Source organism: Ctenocephalides felis, unplaced genomic scaffold (assembly GCF_003426905.1).
Source record: "Ctenocephalides felis isolate EL2017-DRISC unplaced genomic scaffold, ASM342690v1 CF-g0.4_SCAFFOLD_01604, whole genome shotgun sequence".
Classification (NCBI taxonomy): Eukaryota; Metazoa; Arthropoda; class Insecta; order Siphonaptera; family Pulicidae; genus Ctenocephalides; species Ctenocephalides felis.
Window position 1 is genome coordinate 35,744,428 of NW_020537758.1, and position 13,960 is coordinate 35,758,387.

General features: G+C 29.3%; 3 protein-coding genes across 6 annotated transcripts; all 3 read right to left on the minus strand.

Moving 5' to 3' along the window:
* Nucleotides 1–229: 229 nt before the first annotated feature.
* Nucleotides 230–2,289, minus strand: LOC113373669 (modular serine protease-like). The gene is made up of 6 exons (XM_026613950.1): nt 2,111–2,289; nt 1,829–2,038; nt 1,559–1,729; nt 1,019–1,169; nt 772–922; nt 230–520 (listed from the first exon to the last, which is right to left on the minus strand). Exons 1-6 carry the CDS (start codon nt 2,226–2,228, stop codon nt 230–232), a joined length of 1,092 nt encoding a protein of 363 aa, XP_026469735.1. The 5' UTR covers nt 2,229–2,289.
* On the minus strand, nt 2,251–5,232 carry LOC113373670 (CLIP domain-containing serine protease B15-like). Its single transcript, XM_026613951.1, has 8 exons — nt 5,225–5,232; nt 4,634–4,842; nt 3,935–4,111; nt 3,721–3,859; nt 3,353–3,503; nt 3,097–3,259; nt 2,846–3,015; nt 2,251–2,322 (listed from the first exon to the last, which is right to left on the minus strand). The coding sequence occupies exons 1-8, from the start codon at nt 5,230–5,232 to the stop codon at nt 2,296–2,298; spliced, it is 1,044 nt and encodes a 347-aa protein (XP_026469736.1). The 3' UTR covers nt 2,251–2,295.
* Nucleotides 5,193–13,204, minus strand: LOC113374031 (limulus clotting factor C-like). 4 transcript variants are annotated; one of them, XM_026614281.1, is made up of 17 exons: nt 13,095–13,176; nt 12,577–12,759; nt 10,891–10,921; nt 10,398–10,606; nt 10,131–10,307; nt 9,924–10,062; nt 9,582–9,729; nt 9,305–9,467; nt 9,067–9,236; nt 8,739–8,809; nt 8,448–8,659; nt 8,166–8,375; nt 7,886–8,056; nt 7,602–7,752; nt 7,336–7,486; nt 6,747–7,120; nt 5,193–5,223 (listed from the first exon to the last, which is right to left on the minus strand). In XM_026614281.1, exons 2-16 carry the CDS (start codon nt 12,620–12,622, stop codon nt 6,752–6,754), a joined length of 2,418 nt encoding a protein of 805 aa, XP_026470066.1. In that variant the 5' UTR covers nt 12,623–12,759; nt 13,095–13,176; the 3' UTR covers nt 5,193–5,223; nt 6,747–6,751. The 4 variants fall into 4 exon arrangements, with proteins under 4 accessions (XP_026470066.1, XP_026470065.1, XP_026470067.1 ...); XM_026614280.1 differs by lacking the exon at nt 5,193–5,223 and having other exon boundaries at nt 6,582–7,120; XM_026614282.1 differs by lacking the exons at nt 5,193–5,223; nt 12,577–12,759 and having other exon boundaries at nt 6,582–7,120; nt 13,095–13,204.
* Between the last annotated feature and the right edge of the window lie 756 nt (nt 13,205–13,960).

Genomic DNA, 13,960 nt, shown 5'->3' on the forward strand with positions numbered 1-13,960 from the left:
AAATCAAAAATTATAAAATTAATACATACGTACAAATTTAGCCAAAAACATCAGATAGGAACTACCAAAATTTGTTTACTAAAATTATATTTAGTTATAATTGAATGAACAAAATGTGTATGATGCATTATATATATACACACATATATATTTTGTTAAACGCTTGAATGGGCTCTGTGAGTCTTGAGCCATTCCAGATTCGCCAGGACGCTGGTGAAAACTGTATTGATTAGAGTCGCATGATCCATCCCGAGTTGGCCCTACAGGAAACAATGCCCCTGAGGAAGTATACGGTTGTGTTTTGGTCCAATGCCCGAGGAAAACAGGCCGCCGCCGCTGTCCCTTGACAGACGCTGCTACCGTTCTGATATCCGGCACAGAATTTTCCGGGCGTCAAATATGGACGGAAATCGGCCGGAAAATTCTCGCGGCATGCGTATCGGGGAACACTTGGAAGAGTTATGGATTTGAGTTCTTCACTTGGCTCACCATTCTCAGTCGTCAAACCCCAGCCGGATACCTGATAAATAAATAAATAAAACAATAATTTAAATATTTGAAATATGTCGATATTCTAACGCGTATGAAAAATTATTTTTTCTTCGACTGATATCCTACTTAAAGAAAATACAAAAGCAAAATAATGATAAGAATGACAAGTGAGCATATAATTATCAAATTGGATTTTCAAGCAAAAACATAAAACCTTCCGGGAGTTTAAATTCAGGAAAAAATAATAAATTAAATTTATAAAAAGTAGTAATTGCTTACAATTCCAGGTGTGTTTGGCTTCAATTCTTCCTCTTCGCCCCTGAACGTCCATTGCACGCATATTGGACGTACAAATGGTGAAAACGTTAATGCAAATTGTGTAATAACAATGGCAATATCTTGGGCGTAGTTGCCAATCAAATCGTCATACCTAAATAGTGTTTTTTTTTTAAAGATATTTGTATTCATAGTAATAACTACCAGTACTAGAAGTCATATTAATTCTAAGCTATATTATAAACGTTACGTTGAAGGTATGAGAAGCTGATCTACATTGTTGAGTTGAGCAAACACGTCTCGCTCGTCAAGCCAACTTCTGTAAATCTTTCCTACAGCAACGGCAAATTTTGATTTATCATATGGTTCCGAACCACCGGTCGGATAAAAGCAATGAGCGGCTGAAAAACATATATATATATATATATATATATATATATATATAAATCATATTGAGTTTATACATTGATATACGGAATGGCAAAACTTTATTATAATGATCGTTAAATTTAAATATAATGAAATTTACTTCTAAAATTCATTAATGAATTGGTTGATTGGTTGATTGGTTGATGCATTAATGAATAATTTTACTATAAGTCATAGTATTGTGATTATATTTTTCACATGTAATTTCGTAAATAAAACTATTTATTTACACCAAAAATGGTTTTCAATTCATTTCGGAATTATTTTTAGTTGTTAGTGCACAAAACTTATTCACACAAAATTTAATGAAAAAGTATCTTATTAATTTTATTAAATTCACAAACAATAAATGTATTTTTACCGGTTATAATCATTTTCGCATTAATTATTGATCCTCCGCATATTTGCTTATTGTATCTATTGTCTGTTTCATTTTTTTCATAAATTCCTGCATGCCAAGGAAAATCTCCAACCTTAACTTTTTGACCACCTATGATCAATCCGTGACCTTTTGGAGTTGGAAGACCGCATTCTGAAATGTGATTTGTATAATTGAAAATATTACGGCTTATTTTGTTCCAAAGTGCTAATAATCATAATTAGAATACAGGATTTGAAAGTTTTAACAAACCTGGTGTGCATTTGAAAGGACTAGAATTCCAAGTTCCATCAATATCACAGGTTATTCTCGTGTTGTCAGGTGCATAGTAAAGTGTGTATCCTTTTTTACAAGTTAAATCTGCCGTAGTTCCTGCCGCCATGGGATTTTCGCATGACACTTCTTCATTCTTGTAAACGCAATATATGTCCACACTAGTTGAGGTAAGTGGATTGCACATTTCTAATAAAAAAATATAAATATTAACAATAGCATGATCATAGAAGAAATAAATGTAACATGCATTTTCTTTACTTCGACATAATGGTATAGAACTCCAAGAACCTCCTACGCAAAATATGGTTTCACTACCACTCAAAAAGTAGCCAGGATCACATTTATATTTGAGAACTGTCCATTCATTAATTGGCATTCCTGGTTCTGGGTCAGAACTTTGCCCTCCAATTAAATAACGTCCATTATTTGGTATAGCAGGAAGTTTACAATGAGCCGAACTTGTCAACGACCTTGGGATAAATATTGGTGGCATTATTTATAAGTTAAGTTGCAAAGTATATTTTTTATTACCTATTAGAATCATTATTTTTATATTTTATGGTACTCACACAGATGCATTAGCTCTGAACTCAGGACCACAAAATTCAGGCAGATTTTTATTATGTTGAAGATGATTTTTCTAAGACATATGTGCGAGATTAAATTTATAGAAACATTTCGCTTTGATGTTGTCATTTTACAGAATTAGCAATTTTTCACAGCCATTATTTTAATAAATTTGTTTGTTGATTATTACAATATGGTAAGCAATTAGCACATTTTTATCATTTTTTATCTATACTAGAGAATAAATTTATAAAATTCTAATGTTTAACTTTTTTTTAAGTCCGATGGAGTTTTAAAAAATGTGATTACTTTCCGATATATACCTTATATTATATATAATATATATAAAAGATTTAGTTAGTTTTTTGTAGAGTTATGAGTTACATCATTAAATAGCTCTTATTCTTGGTGTTAAATTTTGCTCACCTCTTGTAGTAAAATCCATGGTAGATGTACATATATGTTAGTAATGGCAAAAAAATCAACAGATCTACCATAGGCGGAAGCGACGCCTTTTAAAAAGTACACGGGTTCAAACGACTTGTAGTCAGGAACAAAATATCCGCCACCCAAAAAACCAAATGGAATTTCTAACCCTGTTTTATTAAAATACCATTTATATATATATATATATATATATATATATATTAAAAAGATTTCCATTACAACAAACATACCAAAACTTAGATTTCCTGCACAGAATTTATCATAAGATTGATAATATCTTTTGAAGGGATATTCGAAATTTCCGCAACTCGTATTCGATATATATGGTAATGATAAATTATACACAAAACGTACAGTATCAAAAGTTTGACTATCGGTGCTATACCCTGGTACCTAAAACATTACAAATACCATTTAAATCATATTTAAGTAAAATTTTAATATTATTTATAAGTTAATAAATATGTATTGTTTGTTTTCACTTACGTATCCCATTTCTCCAATTTCTGGCTCTTCTATGGGTCCATTAAATAGTCTTTCTAAACAAATAGGCTTAATTATATCACTAAAGGTAAATTCGCCTTTGATAAGAATGATTGCAATATCATTTGGTCGACCCTCATGGTTAGTATCAAATCTAAAATGAATCATAATAACTAACTAGACTTCATAAGCAAATAATTACTCAAAAATTAGATTTCAGGGTTATATTCATTATTAAAAAATGTATTATGCAACTAAATGTTAAAATATGCTATTATAATATTTTAATTGAAGTAAAACTGTAGAAAGCCGTGCCGCGACAAAAAAAAAAACAGAATTTATGATAAAACAAAGTTTTTTGTGCAAAATACCCCTTAGGAACGATGATTTTTTCGATTTCATAATGCTGATCATAAATATCCTCTGTTTTATTAAATCTGAACACACTAGATCCTACGACAACTCTGCGATCGTCCAAGTCGATGTCTGGCTTATGGGCGCAAAGAGCAGCTAAAAATAAGTAAAATATTACCTACTCATAATATGGTTCATAGACATGAATAAAAATTATGTGATGAAACAAACTTGTAATTATCATTCTTGAGTTGATAATAGAGCCCCCACAACTGAATAGGAATTGTACTTTTCTTAAATCTTTTCTTCGTGTAAACAACATAGCATACCATGGATATTGACCCGCTAAGTAAGTTACAGGAGGGTCCGAATTAAAAATAGTTTCAATTGGTGTTGGATTACCACATTCTGTAATAAAATATAAATGAATAATACTGAGAAAAGTGTACATGAATAAAAAAAAGACTCAGAACAAACGCAGTCAATAAACAATTCAAATGTTACATAAACTGATAATACCTAGAACTTATTAGTATTTATTAGAATGTATTATGAGCAAAAAATACAAAATTGCGTATACAAAATTTATATATATATATATATATATTTATTTATTTAACCGAAATATAAATGATTATTTATGTATGTGTGCATGTGTGTTTTTATGCAAATTTTAAGACTAACGTTGACGTCATTCTCGGCAAATCATGCAGACCTACATGTTGAATATTCCAGTTTACCATCATACGGAATTTTATTTTATTTTTACAAAACGTATGACATTCTTGCCTGCAGTGTCAAAATCCATGATTTTTTCATTCTAAGAATCTCACCAGCTTACTCTAATATAAAACTTTATATATATAATATAATTTTAAATACAAATATTAATCGTTCAATAAAAATATTGTCCAATTAAACTCATCCCACCTGGTTCACAAGAAAATAAGCAATTATCCCAAATCCCATCATTTCCACAATTGATTTGCGTGAACTCTGGTTCTTTGTGCAACTGGAATCCTGGTTTACATGCTAAATTTGCCTTGGTCCCGGGCTGCATACGGCTGGTGCAGGGCACCGTGCGAAATCCCCTTTGGCATTGGATGTCCAGAGTGTCAGACTTTAATTCTGTGCATGTTCTAAGAGAAATAAATTTAATAGTAAATTAAATTTTGAGATTAAAGCAATATTTTTCATATAATTAAAAGTATTAAATTTAAACGTTAAATTAATTAAGTAGAAAAAAAATTTCACTTTATATCAAAAACTAGTAAAATTGTTATTACTATATAATTTTTATTAACAAAAATATATTTATTAATTTTAAGTTGTGGTAAATTGTAATCGAAGTTGATGGACTGTTGAATTAATTGTAATTAAGAATCAAGTTCAATTATGTTTGAATTTTTCTTATTAATTTATTAACATGATAGAAATTACTGCAATAACAAAACTGCATACCAATAAGCATTTTTTTCTTCATATTTACCTCCGAGATTGCTGCGCGCTGGATATAATTACTGAAACATGACAAAAATTTATTGCTGAAACGTGATTTTAAATTAATTTATAAACATTTTTTAACAAAAACATAATATTACTTGAACGATTTATAAAGAAGTATATACGAGAATTATATGTAACTTAGAGATTACAAGTTGAGACAATTGAGATCGAAATTTATATTTTGTATTAGTGTAACATAATACTAAACACATACTTCTTTAGTTTGGCCTTAACTTACCAGAAATATATAGTATAACGAACACACAAAAATTATTATTTATAGTCATTGCGAATATTTTTTGCTATTGAAATTATATTTTTTATATGATTATAATCACATGAATTTACTTATATACATAATATAAAAATATTCCTATATGCCCTGTATTAATTTACTTAGTTAAACCAATGAAATAGGTTATTTTCATAATATTAATTCGATAATAAATAATTTCAGTAATAGTGTTCGGTTTGCTTCTAATTTGTCATATAAACAATCCTGTGTATGCTTTTGTATATATGGGGCCAGTGGGGGAAACCAGTATTTTGCAACAAAATAAGCAGAAGCCGGGATTTTTGCTCGTGCATTTGACCCATACTAATGATAAATATGATATAAGTGCGCAATTGAAATTATTCAATAACAAATATGGATTTAAAAACTAAATATAGCTTTTAATATAATCATAATCTAAGCGTATCAAAATAAACTAGTAACGAGGTAAAATATTATTAACTTCCCGTAAGGTAATTATGATATTTGTTTAAATTTGTGTTGGAATTTATGATATTAATTAACTGAGAAACTAAATGAAAGGGTGTCAACCAAAATTTATAAATAGGCAATATAAATAAATCATTAAAAATACAGCTTATTTAAATCTAACAACAAATAAATAAATAAAGATTATTTAATAATAATTATATTAGTATTAAGATAAACATCGTCTCAAACTCTTAAATTATCCATTTGCTAAACATATATTTCATCAATATCCATTATTATTACAGAAAAGATTGGTATACGCATAACACTTCTTTTATTTATGGGTGTACCTATAAGTGTATGAATGCGTGCATTTGTAAATATATAGATATAAAGATGAAGATGAACTGTATTAAATCAATGTGACCATATACTTTTTTTGAGTCCAAACTGAGATGCATACCAGTACGGGGAAGGGGGTGTGCTTTAAAATGACAAATGCTATTTGAGGATACAATAAAAAACTGTTTTTTATGAATCATTTTCTTTAATCAGAATTGCGGATTTTTAGTATGAATGCTATAATTTGATAATATATAATACTTTTTTTTATTTAAGATAATAAATTATATCTTATATTTTTCGATCTATATGTTTTTTCGCGTTTCAGCCTTCTATAAAATGTTATTCAATTTTCTTCATAATTTGAAATTATTAGTACTAGTTCGTATGTTGGCATAATTTTTGTTAATTTGCTTATTAATTTTTGAAAAACAGACAATCAGGCATAAAAGATCTCAATCCAGTACAATTATTGGAACGTATGATCACCTTAATTAAACGCTTAAATGGGCTCTGTGAGTCTTGAGCCATTCCAAATTCGCCAGGACGCTGGTGAAAACAGTATATTGGTTAGAGTCGCATGATCCATCCCGAGTTGGCCCTACGGAAACAACGCCCCTGAGAAAGTATACGGTTGTATTTTGGTCCAATGCCCGAGGAAAACAAAGGCCGCCGCCGCTGTCCCCTTGACAGACGCTGCTACCGTTCTGATATCCTGCACAGAATTTTCCGGGCGTCAAATATGGACGGAAATCGGCCGGAAAATTCTCGCGGCATGCGTATCGGGGAACACTTGGAAGAGTTATGGATTTGAGTTCTTCACTTGGCTCACCATTCTCAGTCGTCAAACCCCAGCCGGATACCTGATAAATAAATAAATAAAACAATGATTTAAATATTTGAAATATGTCAATATTCTAACACGTATGAAAAATTGTTACTCGCTGCCTGAAATCCTAGTTGGGCCATGAATTAGTTGTAGTGTTTTATGAAAATATTTCACATATTAACCATAATGTTCTTTTTTAAGAAGTCAATGGTACTTAAGATATTTTAAAGAATTAAAGCACATGCTTACAATTCCAGGTGTGTTCGGCCTCAACTCTTCCTCCTGTCCCCTGAATGTCCATTGTATACAAATGGGTCGTACAAATGGAGAAAACGTCATCGAGAATTGCGTGATAATTAGAGCAATATCTTGAGCGTAGTTTCCAATCAAATCGTCATAACTAAATAATAATATATTTTAATATATATATATATATATATATATATATATATATATATATATATATATATATATGTGTGTGTGTGTGTATGTGTGTATGTGTATTTAAATCTTACGTAGGGGGTATGAGAAGCTGGTCTATATTATTGCGTTGAGCAAACACATCACGATCGTCAAACCAACCTCTGTAAATCTTTCCCACGGCCACGACAAATCTTGATTTGTCATAAGGTTCCGTACCACCAGTCGGATAGAAGCAATGAGCAGCTAAAATATATTTAGAAATGCATATGAATAATATAATTGCTTTAAATTTTATTGTTTTGTTGGAGCTCAATATAAACTCAAAACTTCAACACTAGAGTAAGTTATTTATTTTGGTAAAAAATATAATTTTTACCAGATATAATCGTTTTTGCATTGATTATGGATCCACCGCATATTTGTTTATTGTATTTATAATTTGTTTCATTTTTTTCATAAATTCCTGCATGCCAAGGAAAATCGCCAACTTTAACTTTTTGCCCGCCTATGACCAAACCATGGCCTTTTGGAGTAGCAAGACCACATTCTGAAATTTTAATTGTATCACTACAAATGTCAGAAGCTATTCACGTTTAAGCTTTTTATATTAACTAATAACAATTGTAATTAAAATCCAGTATGTAAAATCAACGAACCTGGCGTGCATTTAAAGGGACTGGAATTCCAAGTTCCATCAATATCACAAGTTATTCTAGTATTGTCAGGTGCATAGTAAAGTGTGTATCCTTTTTTACAAGTTAAATCTGCCGTGGTTCCTGCCGGCATTGGATTTTCACATGGCACTTCTTCATTCTTGTTTGTGCAATATATGTCCACACTAGTTGAAGTAAGCGGCTTACACATTTCTAATGAAAAAATATAAAGATTAACAATATCATGATCATAGGAGAAATAAACGTAAAATAAATTTCTCTCACTTCGACATAATGGTATAGAACTCCAAGAACCCCCTACGCAAAATATGGTTTCACTGCCACTCAAAGAATAACCAGGATCACATTTATATTTAAGAACAGACCATTCACCAATTGGAGTTCCTGGTTCGGGATCAGAACTCTGTCCTCCGACAAAATATCGCCCATTATTTGGTTTTGCAGGCAGTTTACAATGAACAGAACTTGTCAATAGCCTATGGAGAAACAATTTTATTTTTCATATATTATTTATATTTTATCAGAATTATTATTTTTATATTTGATGATACTCACGCAGATGCGTTGGCTCGGAATGCTGGACCACAAAATTCAGGAAGCTTTTCATTTTGTTGGAGATGATTTTTCTTAAGAAATTTTGATGATATTCAATTAATAAAATGTCAATAGACATGCAGATATTTAAGGGTATTTTAAGCATTATTATGCAGACTATAGTAATCTTTGGTTGAAGCAAACAATAACATAAAATAATTAAGAAGAGATATCTAATTCGTAAAATTCAAATGTTCGTAACTAATTTAAAAAAAACAAAATTACTTTCAGAATAATAGAAAGAAATAATCTTATAATATAAAATATTGTTCTCTAGATTTTAAATCACCTCTTGCACTAAAATCCACGGTAGATGTATCTTTATATCAGTTATGCCAAAAAAGTTGACGGATCTACCATAGGCGGAAGCGACTCCTTTTAAAAAGTACACGGGTTCAAACGACTTGTAGTCAGGAACAAAATATCCACCACCCAAAAATCCAAATGGTATTTCATATCCTATTTTATTTATAAAAAAAAATAAAGAACAGGTATATTTATTGAAAATAATTATATTAAAAACGTACCAAAACTTAGGTTTCCTGCACAGAATTTATCATAAGATTGATAAAATCTTTTAAAGGGATATTCAAAATTTCTGCAACTTGTATTGGAAATATATGCCAATGATACATTATACACAAATCGTACAGTATCAAGAGTTTGTCTATCAGTACTATATCCTGGTACCTAAAATAACATTATATAGAACAAATATATTTTCTGCATATGATTTTCGTAAAAGTTTAGTTAATAATAAATTATGTTTTATTATATATTGTTTATAAATAATTCTTGACTTACGTATCCTATTTCTCCTTCTGGCTCTTCTATGGGTCCATTAAAATGTCTTTCTAAACAAATCGGCTTAATTATATCACTGAAGGTGAACTTTCCTTTAACTAGAATAATTGCTATATTATTTGGATTGCCTTCTTTTTTAATATCAAATCTAGAATAGATCATAATAACTAAATAGAAATTATTTATAAAAAAGTACATTTATAGAAACATTCTTTAAAAGAAAATGTGTCTTTATTAGTTATTATTGTTTAGAAGTTTTTTTATAGAACGTTGAATATTGTGTTAACGTGAGGAGTTGTCTAAACAAATTTTGCTAATATTTTTATTTAGTTTGAAAAATACCCTTTAGGAACGATGACTTTTTCTATTTCGTAATGCTGAGCATAAATATCCTCTGTTTTATTAAACCGAAATACACTAGATCCCACAACAACTCTCTGATCATCCAAATCGATTTCTGGCTTATGAGCGCAATAAGCAGCTGAAAATATACACAATATTAGCAATTTATCACATTTTATAATATGAAATTTTAATGATAAACCAAACTTGTAACTATCATTCGTGAGTTGATAATTGAGCCCCCACAACTGAATAGAAATTGTCCTTTGAATAAATCTTCCCTTCGGGTGAACAACATTGCATACCATGGATATTGACCTGCTAAGTATGTTACAGGTGGGTCCGAATTAAAAACAGTTTCAATCGGTGTTGGATTACCACATTCTATAATAAAATTTAAAACATCAATTGCAATATAAAACTGGCCTAATTAGGTTGAAATATAAAAACATTCCCTAATTAAGTTTATCCTACCTGGTTCGCAAGAAAACAGACAATTATCCCAAATCCCATCATTTCCGCAATTAATTTGCGAGAACTCTGGTTCTTTGTGCAACTGGAATCCTGGTTTGCACGCCAAGTTTGCCCTGGTCCCGGGCTGCATACGGCTGGTGCAGGGCACCGAGCGAAATCCTCTTTGACATTGGATGTCCAGAGTGTCAGACTTTAATTCGGTGCATGTTCTAAGAGAAATAAATCGATAAAATAAATTCGGAGGTTGAGACGATACTTTTCATATAATTGTAAGTGTAAGCATATTTGATCAATGAATTAAGCCATCAAAAAAGCATAATATTACATATTTCAATTAAGTAAAATAAGTTATAGGAATAAAATATACAAAAAATTATTATTTATTTTTATATAAAAACATTCAATAGTCAAGAATTACATTTTGATTTTTTCAGTGTGGAAACTGTGGTATAATAAGTTTTACATAACAATAAACATTTGTTGCTTTATTTACCTTTGAGGTTGCTGCGCGCTGGATGATATTACTGAAACATGACAATGAACAATAATTTATTGTAATAATCATATTACTAGGACATTCAATTAATACATAAAAAAAATTCTTAAAAAATATATTGTATAATATCTTGAGGATTATATATATTGTATAATATATAAATATATTAACAAAAATATATTGTAATTCAGTTACAATAGAATTAGTAAATAAAATTAACAGAAATAATAATTTGTACTATATGCAACTAATTGAACAAAATTTAGGTACATGTAAATGTTATTAGAATTTAATTATTGCTTTATCGTCCACAATACTAATCACTTTGTCGTCGCCCGTTTAATTTATTATAATATATTTTAATAGTTTGTTCTAGACTTACTAGATATATATAGAATAACACACACATATAAACTTTTATTGCTAGTCATTGCAAGTATATTTAATATTTAAATTATGTTTTTTATTTACTTAAGCATTGTCATATAAATGTACACAATTAACTGATAGTAATACTTTAAAGTTCTAAATTAATTGCATTAGAAAAGCATATTAAATTAATTTATTTTCAATTTTTTTCCCCGCTTATAAATTCAATTAAAAATACTGTTTCACTTGCTGTTAATTTTGCATATAAACAAACTTCTGCGAATGCTTCTGTATATATTGGAACTAGTGGGAGAAACCAGTATTTTTGCAATAAAATAAGCTGATGCTGGGATTTTTGCTCTGAGATGCCTTTGACCCACACTATCGTTATGATAAAGATGATTCAAGAGCGCAATTAAAATTATTCAATATCAAACATCGAATACATATTTTAAAAATTGCATTGTGAAAAACACTATGCTTCTAAATGAGCAATAATGTACCAGCAAAATAAAATTACACAAATAATTAAGAATTATTCATAAAAATGTATGTGAAATTATTCTTCGAAATGAATTTTGGGTAAATTTTTCATGCGGTTGCTGGCATATGGAAAATATATTGCCGCATTAATTTAATTATATAGTTAAATTATTAAAAATTCTAATAGTAAAAATATGTCAAATTTATACATTTTGTAAAATATTTCTGCTTACCATCAAAAAACTAAAAAAGGTGAAAGTAAATATTGTAGATAATATTAGGGTTTTCAAAGCACTGAAGTAAAAACAAATCAAATAAGATGAAATCTCTTCCGTTTGATGTAGAATTTTTTTTACTACATATATTAAATATTGAATAGATAAAAAAATAAATATTGGAATGGTCTGTTGATTTTGGGAAATAAGTGATGTACAGTAGAAGAAGTTCCTTATTTGCGCCCCCTGCAATCGCGTTTTCGCTATTCGCGACCAAAAAAAATTGCGACCCAATTTCTATATTTGCGACTAAAAATTTCATTATTCGCGGATTCTTATATGTATGGAACACAAACGATGCCGTCATTTTTAACTCATGAAGAAAACTTTGACATAAGCCGTAATCGGTCTAGTACAACATCTAACATTTACATAAAATTTATATAAATTGACCCTTATTTTAAAAACATATTATTGCAATTGATATAAATTTATATATTAATCATAGATTTGACACTAAACTTATTACTAATTAATTTTAATATAGGATTCGTTATACTTAAGATATTGCATATTACATAAACATAATAGTTCTCAACAATATTTATTTTGTCACCTTGGAACGTATCCCCCGCAACTCCATATAAAATGCCATCCCGCATTTACGGATTTATTGATCATTTGCGGATCATTTTGTCATCTTGGAACGTATCCTGTACAATTGCACATAAAATGCCATTCTGTATTTGCGGATTCATTAATTATTTGCGGATTATTTTGTCATCTTGGAACGTATCCCCTACAATTCCAAATAAAATGCCATCCTGTATTTGCGGATTCTTTACACGCGGCTTTTTTATGGAACGTATCCTTCGCGAATAAGGAAGTTTTACTGCATACTGAAATATCTTTGAGAATTCTTTGGCAGGCCGCAGAAAAATATTTAATTACCTATACAATTATGTATACAATCTGCCATATCCACTTATTGACAGAGGAGAAAGCAAACAATAATCCAGAATGTGATTACACATAATAGAACAAAAACTCATATTAATAGCTATTCAAAAATTTTAAGGTAAAATCACGTACTTTTACACAAATAAAAATATATTTAAGGAGAATAATACTTACAACAAAACCTCCACGAAGGTTTGTTAGTGACTGAGTCACAACTGCATATTTACTTTCGTATTGCACCCTCTGTGACTCTGATGCCAAAATTATTACGATCAGATAACAATTTTTGAATTTTAATATCATCTGGTAACAATTCATAGTTTTTGGTGCATTTTCGAACCTATTTAAGCCAGTTCAGAAGGCAAAATCATATCATTGTGTTTTTGGAGCTCATGGTATCGACATCATACTAGTAAGTCTTTCAAAAATAATCCATATTATGTAATAACTTCGTGTGTTCATTTTCGAATATATAGCATGGAATTTATATTAAGATTTATTCTATTTGACTTGATTTAAATTAAATAAAAGAATTTAAATAAATCAAAGTAAGTACACGTTTCTTTTATATTAAACGATTTACATTTTTTTTTAATATTCTAATATATTTTTGCTGAGGAGTCGCCTTAGTGTTTTTGTTGTAAACATATTTAATTTTAGTCTAGGAATTAACATAAATAATCAAACGCATCTTCAGATTGCAGCGTTTACCTTGTTAATGACACTTAATTTAATATTGTTTAAATATTTCATTGATTTTTCTATTTTGTTTCTCAAACATATAATAAATAATGAATAATTGAGAAAATTTAGCAAGTTAACAGAAGATTTATTGGTATTTGCAAAACCATTATCAATATAAAATTTTATTATAAATTCTATGTTTGAAATATTTACAACTGAGTAGTATTTGCTTTATTTACTAATGTATTGTTTGTTTGTTGCAGATTTCACATAGTGTTTCGTACAGTGGCGGGTGACTTTGGGGATTTATTGTGCATTTTTTTACATTTCATTATTATATTTACGTTTTATAATTA

Bases quoted from the DNA above. Each gene is read 5' to 3' on its own strand.
- LOC113373669 (XM_026613950.1), bottom strand. From the start codon at position 2,228: ATGCCAATTAATGAATGGACAGTTCTCAAATATAAATGTGATCCTGGC. The intron at 2,039-2,110 runs GTAAAGAAAATG...TTTTTTTATTAG, and splicing joins TTCTATACCATTATGTCGAA to AAATGTGCAATCCACTTACC. The intron at 923-1,018 runs GTAACGTTTATA...AACACTATTTAG, and splicing joins CAGCTTCTCATACCTTCAAC to GTATGACGATTTGATTGGCA.
- LOC113373670 (XM_026613951.1), bottom strand. The intron at 3,260-3,352 runs GTAAGTGAAAAC...GTAATGTTTTAG, and splicing joins AAATTGGAGAAATGGGATAC to GTACCAGGGTATAGCACCGA. The intron at 2,323-2,845 runs GTGAGCAAAATT...ATTTATCCCAAG, and splicing joins CATGGATTTTACTACAAGAG to GTCGTTGACAAGTTCGGCTC.
- LOC113374031 (XM_026614281.1), bottom strand. From the start codon at position 12,622: ATGCGGGATGGCATTTTATATGGAGTTGCGGGGGATACGTTCCAAG. The intron at 10,922-12,576 runs GTGACAAAATAA...GTCATGTTTCAG, and splicing joins TGCGGGGGATACGTTCCAAG to TAATATCATCCAGCGCGCAG. The intron at 8,057-8,165 runs GTTCGTTGATTT...TTAAAATTTCAG, and splicing joins TCCCTTTAAATGCACGCCAG to AATGTGGTCTTGCTACTCCA.